Below are 16,828 nucleotides of genomic sequence, written 5' to 3'. Positions count from 1 at the left end.
AGCGTTAAAGTATAAGGCATGGCAGGCCAACTTTGGACATTTTTAAAGTAACTTGCTGCTACTTCGAAGTCTGTGGGTGACAGCTGTTGTATTAGAAGAGTTTCATTATTATTATTATGTCACACCTTGGAGGGAATGCCTCTTCCGATATATTGCTTTGTGTGAACATTCGTTTATTTTCAAAGTATTTATTTATGCCATTTTTATTTTGTCCATCAACAAAGTCCTTCAGGCAGTTTATAAAACTTATAAATCAATAAAATGCAATCCACTGACAAAAAGGGGGGAAGTTTACCCCACCCACCCAGTCATTAGCCATTTACTTCCTGTGCCCCCTCCAAGAAGCGGAGGATGGTATATGTGAGTCTCCTCCCCATTTTATCCTCACAACAGCCCTGTAAGGTAGGTTAGGCTGAAAGATGGCATCTGGCCCAAAGTCTTCCAGTTGGCTTCATGGCTTAGTGGGGATTTTAACCTGGGTCTCCTTAGGCCTAATCTAACCCAGACTTCCCCATGTCTTGGTTCCCACTGGATGTTGCTGGACTACAGCTCCCATTCTCCTTGACCCCTGGCCATGTTGGCTGCAGAGTCCAAAACTTTTGGATAGCGTCAAGTTCAGGAAGGCTGCTCTAACCATTACACCACACTGGCCATAACTGCGAGTGTGACACGGGTATTCTGGCCCACCTCACCATTACTGCAATAAACTATGTAAACTGATGCAGAATTATCTGATTAATCATATGTTTGGTCATATATTTAAAAAATTATATACCGCTATGTCATTTAAAAATATAACAAGGCAGTTTACAACAATAAAGCATAAAAACCGTAAGGAAGTTAAAAGCAGACATAGGATTCTTAATTGACTGCAGAGGCCTGGCGGAGCAGGGAAGTTTTCAGCAGGCATTAAAAACTTGGGCCAGAAGTTCAAAGCTCCCGCGATCAGAAGGCTGCCTTGAAGCGCGCCATAGCCCGAATAACCCGGCGCATTGGACGGGACGCGGCGGGCAAATCGCTTCTTGGAAAGCTTGTTCTCAGAAGCGCAGAGCAGCGCCTTGGCTGGACGTCGCTGAATCAGAAATGTGTAATCCCCGTCGCCGCCCCGCTGCCAGCACTTCTTCCCTAGACCAAGGTACAACTCGTGGGAAAGGCCCGCTCGCGAAAGGGGCCCGTGTCGCTTTAAAAAGCGGGATTTGGAGGGGAGGAGCGCACCGCGAAAAGCGGCGCGAGGAGGAAGTGAAGTCAGTCTCGCGGTGGCGAATCCGCTGCTCGGAGCGGAGCGGACGAAAAAAGGAAAGAGCGAGCAAGCAAGCAAGCAGGCGGCGGGGCTGCGGGACCTGAGCTGGGCAGAGCCGCTTTGCATGGTGAGTGGCTTCGGAGAAGCGGGGTTTCCCGCGCCCCGCTTTGGAGAGACCCTCTTTCCCCGGCGCGCGCGCGAGGGTGTGGTCGCCATGGGGGGCTTTGCTGGCGGCCGGTAGGCAGTGCCCCCTCCCTCACCCCCCACCCCCCGCCGAAAGATCTCCGGCCTAAAAAGAGAGTCAGAAATGCTTGGGAATGTTGAAAATGCACTAACTGGAATCCTCCTCCTCCCCGCGCTTCCTTCACTAGTTCAGCCATAGGCGAGACCCGCTTGCTTGATGTTCTGGAGGCGCTTCCTCGTGGCTCTTCCCTCTCTCTGTGTGCGCAGCCCAATTCTGTGGCAGTAGCATATACAGTGGTACCTCAGGTTAAGTACTTAATTCGTTCCGGAGGCCCGTTCTTAACCTAAAACTGTTCTTAACCTGAAGCACCGCTTTAGCTAATGGGGCCTCCTGCTGCCGCTGCACCGCCGGAGCACGATTTCTGTTCTCATCCTGAAGCAAAGTTCTTAACCTGAAGCACTATTTCTGGGTTAGCGGAGTCTGTAACCTGAAGCGTATGTAACCTGAGGTACCACTGTAGTTGCGCCAAATGTTGCTATTCGTTTTCAATAGGCGTGGCAAGACTATTAGCCCGCAGCTACGCTTGAAAAGTATTGCCGAAGGGAACGCGCCGTTTTCTTAAAGCATTCGCTCCTTGTCTGGTCTTCCCTTCCTGAGGGCTTTTGTGTGTGCGCTTTTGAGGGAGACTCCTCGAAGTGCCATGAAAAGACAGAGGACAGCCGATTAATTCGGTTTATTATTCTGTTTTTAGCATTGGGTGGGTGCGGTTGCTCTTTCTGGGTTTCCCGCCTCGTGTTTTGTTGCGCGGTTTTCCTATTTTTTTCCTCCCATTTCGAGGTATTTGCAGGACACGCGCACGTCCCAGGCAGACGTTGCCCAAAAAATTCCCCACTGGGGGTGTCCGGAAATAACCGTGGTTGTGATGGTGGTCAGGGGTAGGGCAGGCCTCGGGGCGCCTTGTCGGCTCCTGGACTGGGCAGGCCGAGCTGGGGGAACAAGAGGCCTCTTTGGCTGCTTGAGAGATGCCCACAGTGGCATGTTCAGCCAGGACCTTGGGGGCTCCCTTCATGGGGCAGGGCTCCCTGCTGCCAGTACCCCTCTCCCTGCAAGCATGGATGGAGCAGGAAAGTCAGCAGCCAGGAGATGCAGAAACAGCAGCTGCCGCAACTTGTTTACTTTCCTTGGTTGGGTCCTGAGGGAGAACCCTGTATGGCTGTGGTGCCCTGGCTGCATTTGCCAGATGCAGGCAGGAGGATGTACTGCAGGTCCTGTAGATCTGGGGTCCCCAATCTTTCTAGCCCTAAAGCACTTCTGGAAATCTAAGAAACAGAAACGAGCATGAAAAAAATACCCGTTTCGCATAAGCTGCCAAAACAAGCAAAAACATTTGCACTGCCTCAAAATAAATACAACCTCCCCCTTTAATATGTATTTATATATAAAATAGGGAGTTGCAGGGGGCCGTGGCAAGTGTTATTAGGGGTGTCTTTTGGGTGCCCATGGGAACCCCAGCTCTAGAGATAGTTGAACTGTATTTTTTTTACAATAATTTTTATGAGTTTCCAAATCCAAAATACACCTCATTATATCTATATCAAATCACAATACCAAATCAAATACCCAATTGTATAATTTTGGTGCCCCCCCCCCCCCCCGCGTGCTAGAATTACAGGCTTGTTTTTTTAAAAAAAATCTGCTTCCAAAGTCTCACTTAATCCAGTTGTATTCCAATCGTAATTACTCTATAATCCATTCAGCAGCTGCAACGTTTATAACTTCTATTTGTATTAACACATTCAATAATTTGTTAGTCCACAAATGAAGATCTATATCCTTTTGCTACTGCGTGTAGTAATTATTTGTCCATAATTTTTCTTCTTTCTTTGCCAAATGTTAATCCATTTGTCCAGAAAGTCCCATGTCGCTCCAGTTGTTCTCTCTCCTTTCTTTTCTCAATTGTAGTTGCAATATAAATACATCAGCCTAGGGAAAAAGTTAACTGGCACCCCGCCAAAGCCCTGACAGTTCTCCAATTTCTCTTCCTTTAGGTATTGTTGAACTGTAGCTCACATAATCCCTGATCTTTGGGCATGTTTGCTGGGGCTAATGGGAATTGGAGTCCAGGAAATCACTGTTTTGATTTACTTACTAAGCAGTATCTAAATGTTGAAATAAAGAAATAAAATAAAAAATCTGGAGGGCCACAGATTCTCAATTCCTAGTGCAGTTTGACCAAACAACAAGAAGCGAGAAATTAGGTTTTGTTTATATAACTTTTTAAAAAAATTTTATTGTGGCAGGCAGTGTGTGTGTGTGTGTGTAGGAAGAGCGTAAATATTGGAAGCACAGTTCATCTCACACATCCTCTCACTTTCTCTTCCCACCTGCCCCAGATTCCTAGTGGTGCAAGACCACCTTGTTACATCAAGAGTGGAATGGGGTGAGACATTATATCACAATCACATTCCTGAATGCAGTGCTATACTTTACCCATAGGGATGAATGGCAACAACTGACTCACTTTACCTTAGGATAAAGTGGGACACAGCTGGAGGGAGGTGACACTGAGCTTTTTCTCCAAATCAAGCTTTATCTTAATTTTTAGCCCCAAGCTTGATCTTAATGTTCATGTCCACAGTCACACCTAAATGTGACAATGTTGGGAACGAGCATTTCTGTAGCTAAAGTACCTCAGAGCCTGCCAAGATTACTGGGAGGCAAGGGAGTTCTAGGCATTTTCCCAGCTTCACTTGCTACCATTGCATGTGTCATATTCAGTCCCTGCTTCACATAACAACAGCTGCAGAAGCCTCAGTGATGAATAGGTTTGTCAAGGAAATAGGAAGAGTGGTCCTGCAACCGCCTTTCTTTCCCATCCACCATAGAGGCCATAAGTGGTTGCTTGGGGTCTGAAGTGTGTGATATGGCACTTGTTTCTCTAAAATGCAGGTAAGCAGCGTTAGGAAAGGATTTCTCCCACCTTGCTAATATTTTAAAGGGGTAAGTGCCGAAGAATACACACAAGTGTTTTGGACCTGATTCAGGTTGCATGTATTCTACTTTTGTGTTACAACTTTGAACAGTGCTGAGTTTACTCACTTTTCAGAGTGTGATAATATTCTTGTATGCATTTGGATTTGATAGTGGGTTTCACAGAAGTTTAGCTTGCATGCAGAAGTACATCATTTTTGCAGCCAGTCTGCAGTGGACATTTTGGTTGGAGGAAACCAGCAGTTTTCAGCAGAAGCCAGATTTTTACCACTTTGATAGTCTGGCCTTTGTATTAGTTACAAAGCCACATTTTCTTCCTCTACCCACCACCCCACCCCCCAATTTTTTTTTAAAGCATGAAACAAACATGCACATAAGGCACTTGAAATAAAAAACAATGTGGACAGCATGCCTGATGCACTAGAGAGGGAGCTGCTGTATTTGATTTGGAGTCTGTATGTTTCATTACAAGAGCAAATGTGAGGAAAATTGAGCTCACCCCTGCAGCAGAATCTCCTCACGTTTGCTCATAATTGGAGGAAATGGCCTCCTTTTCCAAAGTGAATTTGGGTCTAACTTCAACCTTGGAATATTATTCTTTTTATTAATAACAATCTTTTTGGCCAGTGACCCATTGAGTAAATTGAGAAGCCTCAATTATATTTCCCTTTTGCCACTGTGGTTGGAGGCAGGTGTGTCTTGCAAGAAGCTTCTTCTGGAGCCAGGGTGTGAGAATAGAGGCCATAACCCATAGGATAAGGTTACCAGACGTCCCCGTTTCCCGGGGACAGTCCCCAGATTTACAAATCAGTCCCCATACAAAATCCATTGAAGTTGAAAAGTGTCCCTGGAGTCATCGGAAAAAATCTGGTAACCTTACCATAGGAACTTCGTGCTTGTGTGAATTATTTGCACACGTTTGTGCTCCTGTTACCCTCTGAATATCTGAAGTCTCCTGTGGGTTTGGATAAGATTGGTCTCTGTTACATTTGGAACAGTAAGACTTTTTTCAGCATCTACTTGCTATATCTCTTATCTGTTTCTCCACCACCACCTGTCTTGAGGTGTGCAGCTGACAGTTAAACTACCTGAGGCAAAAAAAAAAAAAAAGTTTTGCAAGTTGGCAGCACGTGAGCTGTTCAGGCTGTCTGTCCTCTGCGCAAACACCTCTTCGCATTTGACAGGCTTCACTCAATGGTTCACATGGGTAGGTCTCTTTCCTGTGAGCAGTTAGCTCTGTGCTAGTGAGCCTGTGAGTAGACACTGTGAATGTAATCATAAATGAAAACAACACTGCAAGCCCCCTGAATCACAGTCTAGAGTCAGTGTTAGAAACTCAGATATAAGGACCCAGGTGGGTCCTTAAACCAGGGTTACAGATGCCAAAATGGAATGTTTAGTTGCCATTTAGGGGCCAGATAGCTCAAAAGCATATTTTTCAATGCAACTCTTGGGTTCATTCTGATTGTGCAGATAAAATATCACTGACGGAATTCTACAGGATGTGTTGTTAGTGTGTGAAAACAGGCAAGATCTAAGGATCCTCAGACATGCGCCTCCAGATGGTGGAGACGTCAGACGCCATGCTGGCTCCTGGCTTCACTTGGTTGCAAGTGACCGATAGCCAGGTGAAAAATGAGCCTGGCACATGGGAAATTTCAAACTCTGCTAGAGGTGCAAGATGATTCCCACAAGCGACGGGAATAAAAAAGGGCTCTTGTCAAACCTACATCCCAGATACTTAGCAGCTGGAAACTTGAACAGACAATGAGAACTGCTAAAAATAAAATAAAAGTATCATACCCAACTAAAGGTATTAAGGTGTATTATCACCAAAGACCTCATTCTTACTATTGGAGTTTGAGGTGAGCAAGCAATCAGTGTAAATAATTGCCCACAAAGCAAAAAATTTAAAAGGGAGCACATCCAATTTTAATAGATGCCAGCTAGTATTCTGCTTTTCAACTTGGCCAAAAAAGTCCACCTAGAGAACTACTGTCATTCACTCCTGCTTCCGGAAATACAATGTTTTGTGTTTCCTGGAACTTGGGAGCTGAGAATTTGATGTTGACAGCTACTTCCTTAATAAATATGACCTTTGCAACATTAATCATTTTTTTAGGTTGTTGACTTGAACATATGTTTTTTCATGGCTGTGACGATGATATTATGATGACTATTGTCCTTATATAATTGACAGCCTTCATATCTTTACTTGGCGATTCAAGCGCGTACCAGAAAGTTTAGGGTGAGATTCACCTAATGTGTCCCATCAGCAGAAGCCCCCCCACCCACCCTGAGGATTTCTGCTTGCACAATGGGACTTCTCCTCTCCTTGCCCACCTCCTGAAATTATTCCATTTGACAAGCTGAACTGCTTGTGCTGATGGAACATTTCTCTTAAAACAGTGTTGAATTCTTTCCTGAGGTTTCAGCAGTTAAAGTCGCCCTAGTGTAACAGGTCTACTTTTAAAAAAGGAAGGGACTTTTTGTGGTTAGGAAAGTGATGGAGAACTGTAGTCAAAAGTATGGGATGAATGAATCAGTAATGCAAAGGCATTTATCTTCCCTTGCATTTTGAAAATTCAATTTCTTTGGCCTCTTTCTTTGGAGCCTTATATAAATTTGATTTCTGAGTGTTTATTGTGCCTTCTCTCCCCCCACAAAAAAGTTGGGGTTTTTTGTATCCCCTTGCCAATCTATGAATTAAATACTTTGGTGTATTTTGCAATCTTTGCAACTAAAGCTATTTCACTTTCCCAGTTCTGACAAATGTCTGCACTGTTTTGTATTGGAAGTTTGGTGGCAATCCCTAGGTGGCACCAGTAAACATTGCAATCATTTTATAGTTCGGTTACATAGGTTCTGTTATCTCCATTTAACCAATTAAGCTTTTTTCTCATACTTGACCAACATTTTCTCTGCACACATTGTATTCAGTATAGGATTGCTCCTAATTTTTGTACAACATAATACGTTTTGTGATTGCCCCCACATGCAAAAATTAAAACAAACAGATTTACCAAAGCTTTGAACTTTAAAGCTTCATTTAAAGTTCACTGCAGGCTCTGTGAAGCATAGAATCTACAATATTGCCACAGATTAATATATGCAGCCTGGGATTTGGACTGGGAACTCAGTAGGAGTAGGAGTAGTAATTCATTTATAATTGCTTCCCATGGAACATCCCAAAGGGATTTACAGTATATTAAAAGCATGTATAAAACAGTCACATAGATTGCGTGGCAGCCATACCTTAGCAACAGTACTGCAGCTTGCTTTGCTTAAGGCAGGTGTGGAGAGGCTGTAGCCCTCCAGGTGATGTTGATCTCCAGCTCCCATCGAGCCCGGCCACCATGACTGATAGTTGAGCACAATTCAAAGTGCTGGTGTTGACCTTTAAAGCCCTAAACGGCCTCGGCCCAGTATACCTGAAGGAGCGTCTCCACCCCCATCGTTTTGCCCAGACGCTGAGGTCCAGCACCGAGGGCCTTCTGGCGGATCCCTCATTGCGAGAAGCAAAGCTACAGGGAACCAGGCAGAGGGCCTTCTCGGTAGTGGCGCCCGCCCTGTGGAACGCCCTCCCATCAGATGTCAAAGCGATAAATAACTACTTGACATTCAGAAGACATCTTAAGGCAGCCCTCTTCAGGGAAGTTTTTAATCTGTGATAGTTTAGTGTATTTTTGGTGTCTATGGAAGCCGCCCAGAGTGGCTGGGGAAACCCAGCCAGATGGGCGGGGTACAAATAATAAATTATTATTATTATTATTATTATTATTATTATTATTATTATTATGCATCAGGGCAGCCACTGGTCGCTTGCAGTAGGTGATAAGTGGCACACCTCTCTCCTTGGCTTTTGACACCTGAGATGTATGCTTTTTGGACCCACCTTACTTCTGTGGTTGTAAGTGGCTTTAAACTGTATTTAACATGGTGCTTTAGTTGTTGCAACCCACGCTGGGACTTGGGGTGGTGGGCAGGCAGGTCATAAACTGGTTATAATAAGAAGAATACATTTCCAGTCGTTAGTGGATAATTGGAGCCTGAGCCGCAGACCGATACTTATTTCCTGTGGTTTTTATTGCCAAGTTAAAACAATTTGGTCTGTCTTAGTGATTTCCTATTCCTTTGAGGTTTCCCCTTTGGAGTTTATTGTTCAGCGTCCCCACTTCCTTCGTACTCTGCTTTCATTCTCCTTGTCTGAGCTAGGCTTAATTGTGCTTAAACTGCTTAGGCAAAGAACAGCAAGATTTGCAGCGGAGTGTGCAGGCGGACATTGTGGGATGGTAAAAGAAAAAAGAATGTGGAAGTTACCACCTACCTGGGTAGTAAATATACATAGGAATGCCCTGCATATATATTTAAATTAAATTCAAATAAACGTAGTTAAGCTCATGACAGCTTGACTGCAGGCATTGATTCTCATTGTTACCATTTAAGTGGGAGAAAAGGAAAGCGCTGAGGCCTACTAACACTAATTTCAGCTTGTGGAAAAGCTGTTTATTTCAGGCATAGGCAAACTCGGCCCTCCAGATGTTTTGGGACTACAACTCCCATGATCCCTAGCTAACAGGACCTGTGGCCAGGGGTGATGGGAATTGTAATCCCAAAACATCCGGAGGGCCAAGTTTGCCTATGCCTGGTTTATTTGTTACGTTGGCATACATCCCCTAGCAGTAATCAACCTGAAAAAATAATTTTATCGATAATAATAATTCAAGGTATTTTCCATTAAAGAAATAAATCATTGAAAACATTTCCATCCCATGTAACATCAGTGACTTTGTTGTCTGGCTGCATTGAGCATCTGGAAATTATGCATGAAAGGGAGCGTGCAGATATATTAATTAAGCCAGCCCAAGGTGTTGTAGTTTGGAGATGAAAAGCTTTGGGGTTCCTGATAGCAGGGGTAGGGCAGAGTAAATCATTCCCAGCATTTGCTTACGATTGGTCCATCTATCCCGGTATTGGTTCCTCTGTCTGCCCCCCAAGACTTGGGCTCTGCTACCTGAAAGCCCTTAACTTTTTACAACTGAGTCCTGGGCCATTTCCTTTTTTGAGAATGATTTTCCACATCATTTTCACCACTGCATCCAGGCAGTGTCCCAGGGACTGCACAGCCTTTCCTGATTCAGATGTTATGGAGAAATATGGTTGAGTGTGATCAGCACACTGATGGCACCTTGCCCTGAAACTTATAATGAACACTCCCAATGGCTTCGTGTAGATATTAAATAGCACTGGAGGTAAGAGAGTCCCCTGTGGCGTAGCTGCCAGGAGGCCAAAAGGCACTCTTCTGATGCTACTCTCTGGACTCGGTCCTGAAGTACGATTGAAGCCCCTAATTTCCAATCCCTGGAGCCGGTCGAGGAGGTTGCTGACGAGAGATCAAGAAGCTGGAGCAAGGTTGCACTTCCCCTGTCTGCAAAGGTCCTCAGAGAATGCTTGCATCTGCCCCACCACAGACCTCTTCACTACCTTCCCCCAAAAGAAGGAGTATTTGCAACTGGTCAGTAGTTGTTCCAGTCCAGAGCTGGTTTCTTCAGGAGCTGTTGCATCACTGCCTGTTTCAATGCAGCAGGGACCATCCCCTCACACAGTGAAGTGTCAAATAAACACATATTAATAAAACCCATTCGTCATCAGCGAAAACACCAGCAGCAGTATATGCAAATAAAATATATTGAGAAGTTCTGCCCTTTCCCCCAGTCTGTGGAAAGATATAAAATTCTGGTGTGAAATAGCTGTCAAGGAGGCCTCTATGATCTTCAGATGGTAATTGCTGGGCATATACTGGACAGTTTGAGCTGCAGAGAGAGAATTAACCAAGAGATGAAAAGAAATCACATGCAATTCTTCTTTTGCAGGTAGAAGCCCTGTGATTTCCGAAGATTACGAGTAACCTGGCCTCAGCATCAACGATGGACCAGGTTGGATCAAAAATTATTTTCAAATAATTGTATCGTCTGAAGAAATGTTGAGGAGTTTGTCCAAGTAAAGTTATTTTTGAGTCACCTTGTCTAGAAGCCCCTACCCCCTTTCCCCCTAAAAGTGTTCAGCAGAACAAAGTTAGGAGCAAGCTGTGGCTCTCAGTTACTCCTGAGCTCTGTACAGACATAGGGAATCCCTGCTTAGGAGTGGAGGTCCCCGTCTCTTCCAAGTTCTCAAAGTTTACAAATTGCTGCAGTGCACAAGCACAGATCCCATATGTTTAGATAAGTGTTTTCTTGTGGAAAGCACTGCCCTTTTAAGGTAGCTGTAGCTCAGAATCACTTGAGAATTCAGTCCCAGTAGCTGGCTTTGACTGTGCATGCACAACTAAGAGGGACCATTTCCAGAAGAGTAGCTGTGTTAGTCTGTTGTGACAAAAAACAGCAAAGAGACTTGTGGCACCTTAAAAGACAGGCAGGTTTATTATAGCATAAACTTCCACAGACATCGCCTGATGAAATGGACTGTAGTCCACGTAAGCTAATGCTGGCACAAGGCTCAGTCAGGCTGGTCCTTCATCTCATTTTTCAGACATCAAGTGTGAATTAAAAGATGCCAAGATCGCCTTATTAGCAATGGTGTGATGGTGATTCGAAGGGCAGAGTTGAAAAAGAAACGCACTACAACAGAGTTACAAAATAACTGCCCCAGGGACACAAGAAACCATACTTGGCTCTCACTCTGGAGAGTTTGACAGTGCCTGGTATTTTTAGTATCTTAAGAGCTGCTAACTTCCCCTTTTTTGTATTTAAATATAAACTGATATTCTCCGGTTTCACGGGGTAAGATTATTGATATGCATAACCCCTGGATCAAGATGATAAAGGATTTCATGCACTAGAACTGCTATTATAAATATTTTTAAATAAGCATTAAATGAAGTTGGCTGCATGCTTGTCTATCATAAATAATACCTGTTCTGTTTCTCTCTCCCCCGCATTATAGGGTGATTATAATAGCCCCTTTCAGGAGGCACAGCTAACCAAGATTCTTCTCTACTCCTTCCTGGAGAAGTCTTCCGACTGCGCTTTTGCTTCAGAGCTTTGTGCTTTGAAAAACCAGTTGGTTTCAGAGCAGGACGATGATGACGAGCTTCAGACAGATGGCAACAGATTTGGGCAACCTGAGGACAGTAGGTATTTTATCTTGAGCAAACAAGATAAAATTTGTTTGTTTGTTTGTTTGTTTGTTTGTTTGTTTGATACCCTGGCTTTTCCCTCAGTGCAGGACCCAAGGCTGCTGACAGCATGAATTTAAACAGACAAAACTACAAATATGCAATAAATATAAATATTTTAAGAACAGTTAAATAAATAAAACTATTAAAAATAGCTCTGCTGACAGTTATGGCCATTTAAAAGCACACATGCAAAAACATACATTATTCTTTCTTTTCTGCAAGCAGCTCAGAGCAGTATACCCCTTGCACACACAATTCTCTCAGTAGCCCTGTGATGTAGATTAGGCTGAGAGGCAGTGGCTGCCCTAAGGTTTCCTAGCAAGCTCTGTGGCAGGGATTTGAACCCTGGCCATAAATTCAGTGCTGTAACCACCATGCTATGGTGGACACTTGTAGCAAATCCTCTGTGCTGTCCTCCTCAGCTGTCTGTTTGGAACCTAACTTCAACCTTGGGCACATCCAGTGCATTTTTAAAAGACATGACTTCCCCCAAAGAATCTAGGGAACTGTAGTTTGTAAAGGGCCCTGTGAGTGGGAAACTACGGTTCTCAGGATTCTTTCGGGGAAGTCCTGCTTTAAATGAGTGCTGGGTAGTGCTTTACCTATGTGGTGTGGATATGCCCCTTATTTATTTGAACAATTTATATACCACTTAGCTACAATAGTCTTTCAGTGATTTTTTTTTTCAAAGGTGCAATACAAAGAATAACAACCAGTTTTCACTAAAAAACGAAACATCAGTTAAAATGCCTGCTGGAATAAAAAAGCCTTCAGTAGGCCCTGGAAGTTCAGAGAGGAAGAGTGAGCAGAGAATTCCATTCTGTTTAATCTTTTTTCAGTCATATATCCAAATTCAGATGAAGAGGAAATTTTCCGGATTATTGGAGCTCAGCTGGCTGAAATCGGAGATCAGCTGGCTGCCGAGATTGACCCATCGCTCATACAGAATCTTGTGCGGCAGTTTATGGCGAAGAACATGTCCAAAGAGGTGATTGAGAGGAATGAAATCTAAGGCTTACTTCAGAGTTTCATCTACCATGATAAGTGAAATCCTGGATCCAAATAACTGCTGTGTGGTTTTTCTGGGAACCCTTGCAAAGTCCATGCTTCTCTTGCAGAGGTGACTTGGTGAATGGGATGTATAATAATTACTTCAGCTTTACTGTTGGGACTGAGGAACATAAAATTGGAGTTGGGAGAGAGAGTTCAGGCATGTTTTGCTGTGGATTCTCCTACAATCTCGTGAGCTAAAAGGCAGTAATTTCTACTTCAGGAATGCAGGGATATGTCTTCTTCTTGGACAGAGGACAACAAGGCATTCAGTTTAGCTGCAAAACTGGCCTTGGGGCACAACAGTGTTCCACGAAGCAGGCGAGTCCAAGGCTTGCTCCCACTGCTTCCCTTGGGGTGATTTTTTAAAAGTCCCTCCCCCTGGAAGGTAGAATCATAGAATTATAGAGTTGGAAGGGACCATGAGGATATCTAGCCCAACCCTCTGCAAAGCAGGAATCTTTTTATCCAACTTGGTGCTTGAACCTGCATCCCTGAGATTAAGAGTCTCATGCTCTGCCAGCTGAGCTATGTCACCAGACTTCCATTATTTTTGTGGAGGGTGTTCTCATAAAAGCAGCCTCCCCATATGTGTGATGAAGCAGGCACAACCTTGCAAACAGAACATCATTTTTCACTGGAGGAGAATCTTGATTCTATGACTGTAATCTGTAATAGTACTTCTGTTGTGGTGGGAGCATGTTTTAAAGAAAATTTAAAACATGGAAGAGGTACAGCTGGTTTTTTTTCATCTATTGGTGAGAATTGTTTTAAAAGGAATTACTAGTCTGTTAAGCAAAGGAGTGTCTACTAACAACATACGTTGGAGGTGTGGAATGAGCAAAGCAAAATTGACCCATGTTGTGGTTCATTTGGCCGGGGGCGGGGTTGGTTGCTTTCATTTATGTTAGAAGGTGTATTTCCATTTTTATCTCCCCCACAATAAATTGCATTAGGTTACTCACCAGAAACATGGCTATAAATGGAGAAGGCAGCCATTATTTTAAAGTGGGTGGCCAATGCATGATTATAAAAAAGTAGAATGCAACTTAATGCCACTCAAGCTTCAGTGGTGAAGGCCTATAAACAGTTGACACCTGCAAATTATAATCTAAAAGTATTTTGTCGTCTTTGAGGAGTTACTTTGCTATTGATATATTATTGGATTGCTGAATTTTGAAATTCATACGTAACTGAACCCATGTATAATTTAGAATTTTTTAAAAAAAATTAATCTATCGTTGGTGGATGTTAATGATTGTTACACTGATCTTTGATGTTTGGAACTATTGTAATATAAACAGCAAAAGAGCAAAACAAAGATCTGCCAAATGCCTTGCGGTGTGTGGGGACAAGGGGGAAGAGAAAATAGGTTTTATTTGTGAGGGATTGGAGTAGAGAGGAACAGAAGGGCAGCATTTCAAAGAGGTACATTTCCCCCCTCTCTTTTTTTTAGGCAATAACCAATCACCTGTCTCAAGCAGTGAAGGAAGTTGTGCGAAGGATGCCTTTGGAAATGGAGCAAGAGAGAGCCATGCTAGTGGTAGCTATGGTTTTAGCCAAAAAAGTAGCAAACACTATGCCATCTCTTCTACAACAAGTGTTCAGCACAACCGTGAACTACATCAACGAGAACCTCCGTGATTATGTGAACAACTTGGAACCTGAGGTGATATAAAATAAAATCCAGGTGTTGCTATTTAATTATCTCCACGCCCAGTGAATAATTCAGCCCTACATTGGAAGCTAGGGGGAAAAGGAGTGGTTATTCAGGCCGTGTGAAATGTTGTAGGAAAGGAGTTTGCTGGGTCCCTGATTTTACATCATGTGTGAATAGGATGCACAACTGGGGCCCATGTACAAGTGGTGCTGCTTGTGGCCAGAGACAAAACAATGGGGCATGACTTATATACAGTCTCCCCATCTTGCATCCTCACATGCAAGAGGCAGTCACTGCAGTTCAAGTGACACATTCCAGCCAGACAGAAGGACTTGAGGGTGCCCACAGGGGAAATGGACTGAGGGAAATCCCGAGGGCCTGAAGTTCCATACGTTTCCTCTGTTAGGATGAGGAAATTGAGCATTTTTGACTCTGTTTGGTGTGTTAGCCTTTCCAAGATCACCAAATTTTGGGGGCTTGCAAACCAGAGAAAACATTGTTAGCAACACACAGAGAGACCTCTGAAGCTTGTTTCATCAACTGCAAGATTTCAGTTGCAGCAGGGAGGAGTCAGGGAAGGCTGCTGCAGGCACATGTGTGTTCAGAGATGCCATGTTGGCAATATGTATTCTGACTTGTGAACCTGCCTTCAGTTGGACCCTAAAGGATGGGCTGGGGAAACCCAGCTAGATGGGCGGGGTATAAAGAATAAATTATATTATTATTTATTATTATTATTATTATTATTCATACATGCAGGGCGTGTATGAAAGAAAAAGCCTTTTGGCATTCACTTGTTTGGGAAATACCTAAATATGTGGACCATTGAATATAACTGTAGTGGACTGAACATAACTCCCTCTTTTCTTTCTCTTCTAGAGGTGAATGAAGGGAACACAACATGTCTACCTTTAAGAAATCTTTTTTTAAAAAAACCAGGAAACAGTTATAAGGAACTGTTTTAAGCTTTGCTTGCAATTTTTACCAATAGTAATTAGTTCCATTGTGCTGCTTACCTTGCTTTAAAGTATGAATTATGAATGACATTTTTTTCCTACTTGAAATACTTGGTCCTGCTCTACATCTCAGGAGGCAAGTGGCTATTTTTCTTGGGGTTCATGGTGGGAGCAGTCCGTCATTCCTTGCAAATGACAAGCTTGGAGCAAAGGGTAGATGTTCTGTTCTGCTACTTGCCAACTGGATTGGAGTGTTTGGGATCACTTATAAAACTACAAAGCCTTAATGAGCAATAGCAGGTGCTCCAACCCATCTAAGGACATCACTCTTGGGCATCAGTGAAAGGAATTGCACTAATGTGAAAAAAACCTTAGCTTGGGGGAAGAGTGCTGGCTATGTATGCTGCTAGTGCCCCATGGTACCTAGCCTTGGAGCAGCTTCATCTTTCCAGTTGTCTTGGAAACTGGCTCTAAAGAGCCAGTTGTTGTCCAGTTTTTAGCAGATCATTGTTAATTCAAGTAGTTGATGTATTTGTGTTGCTGTTTGTAAAATTTCAAAAATGAAAATTGTTTCCTGTTTTCTTTTTACATTAGGCAACAAATTTTACAGCAAAGGTGGTTAACCTGTTGCCCTGGTAGCATGTTTCTGGACTCATCCGTGCCACCCAACCAGCCCAAATGAGTAGGAATGCTGTGGCCACAGGTCACCCACTCTTGCTTTAAATGAAGCTGCCTTGTGGTGTCCAATAAAAATCTCTTAAGGTTGCTTGATTGGTGGGTTCTGCTCTGTCATGCAAGTGTTTTATTTGCACTTGGGAATTTCCAGCTCATGATAGATTAGGGAGCCCTGGGCTCTTTATTTGTAAACTTGCCAGCTGTTAGTATCGCTTTATAAATCTCTTGACATAGTTGCAAGCAGGGGTGTGTGTGTGTGTGTGTGTGTGTGTGTGTGTATTGGTTGCCTTCTCCTTACACCACCAGCTAAATTTGAAAAGGTGTGTCCCCCCACCCTGTTGGACCACACCCTATAATCCTGAATAAAATTTTGATTCAGCAATAAGGGTTGAGAAAGTGTACACAGGGTGTATGTGGGAGTACTGCCTTAATAGTTCTCAATTTTAGCCAAATTTACTTGACTTGGAAAAAAGTAAAATGTAGTTCAACTATGGACTAATTTGGAATTTTGGAAATGTGTATTCCACATGAGGAGTTCCAAGAAGTCCAACAGTAAAACATGGCTCTTTTTATTAAGAAAAGGAAAGGAAAGGTTACCCTATGGAGCTAAAATTGCTTTTTTATTTCTTTCACTTCAGCTCTTTATGGCAACATAGAAAGAATATTTTGAGAGCTGGGATTTTATGCTGACCCTTTCATTGTCAAAACTTGAGTGCTCGGGAATGTGGTTTTGATAAAATATTGAGGTGAAAGGTTAAGATCTAAAAAATTGATCCTGTATTTCTAATCCCGTTTCTTTCTAGCTGCAGTTCTTGTGTTTCAGAATTTAAAGGGAAGCCATTACCAGCAGCCAGAGTGTTAATATTGGTGTTAGAGGAAAAGTGGGTGGAATAAC

The 16,828-nt window shown here is 43.2% G+C and overlaps 1 protein-coding gene across 3 annotated transcripts; it reads left to right on the top strand.

Annotated features, from left to right (window-relative positions):
- Positions 1-1,217: 1,217 nt before the first annotated feature.
- Positions 1,218-16,024, top strand: BID (BH3 interacting domain death agonist). 3 transcript variants are annotated; one of them, XM_077935196.1, is made up of 6 exons: positions 1,218-1,367; positions 10,293-10,351; positions 11,358-11,544; positions 12,432-12,580; positions 14,099-14,332; positions 15,182-16,024. In XM_077935196.1, the coding sequence occupies exons 2-5, from the start codon at positions 10,343-10,345 to the stop codon at positions 14,318-14,320; spliced, it is 567 nt and encodes a 188-aa protein (XP_077791322.1). In that variant the 5' UTR covers positions 1,218-1,367; positions 10,293-10,342; the 3' UTR covers positions 14,321-14,332; positions 15,182-16,024. The 3 variants fall into 3 exon arrangements, with proteins under 3 accessions (XP_077791322.1, XP_028603516.2, XP_028603514.2); XM_028747683.2 differs by having other exon boundaries at positions 1,220-1,367; positions 10,289-10,351; positions 14,099-14,311; XM_028747681.2 differs by having other exon boundaries at positions 1,220-1,367; positions 10,289-10,351.
- The last annotated feature ends 804 nt before the right edge of the window (positions 16,025-16,828 follow it).

Source organism: Podarcis muralis, chromosome 10 (assembly GCF_964188315.1).
Source record: "Podarcis muralis chromosome 10, rPodMur119.hap1.1, whole genome shotgun sequence".
NCBI classification, from domain to species: domain Eukaryota; kingdom Metazoa; phylum Chordata; class Lepidosauria; order Squamata; family Lacertidae; genus Podarcis; species Podarcis muralis.
The sequence above is the reverse complement of the archived record's forward strand: the minus strand, read 5'-3'. Positions and strand labels throughout refer to the sequence as shown.

What these genes read in the sequence shown, in the direction of transcription:
- BID (XM_077935196.1), top strand. An exon ending in ATTTGGGCAACCTGAGGACA is followed by an intron (nt 11,545 to 12,431) that starts GTAGGTATTTTA and finishes ATCTTTTTTCAG; the next exon opens with TCATATATCCAAATTCAGAT. An exon ending in CGAAGAACATGTCCAAAGAG is followed by an intron (nt 12,581 to 14,098) that starts GTGATTGAGAGG and finishes TCTTTTTTTTAG; the next exon opens with GCAATAACCAATCACCTGTC.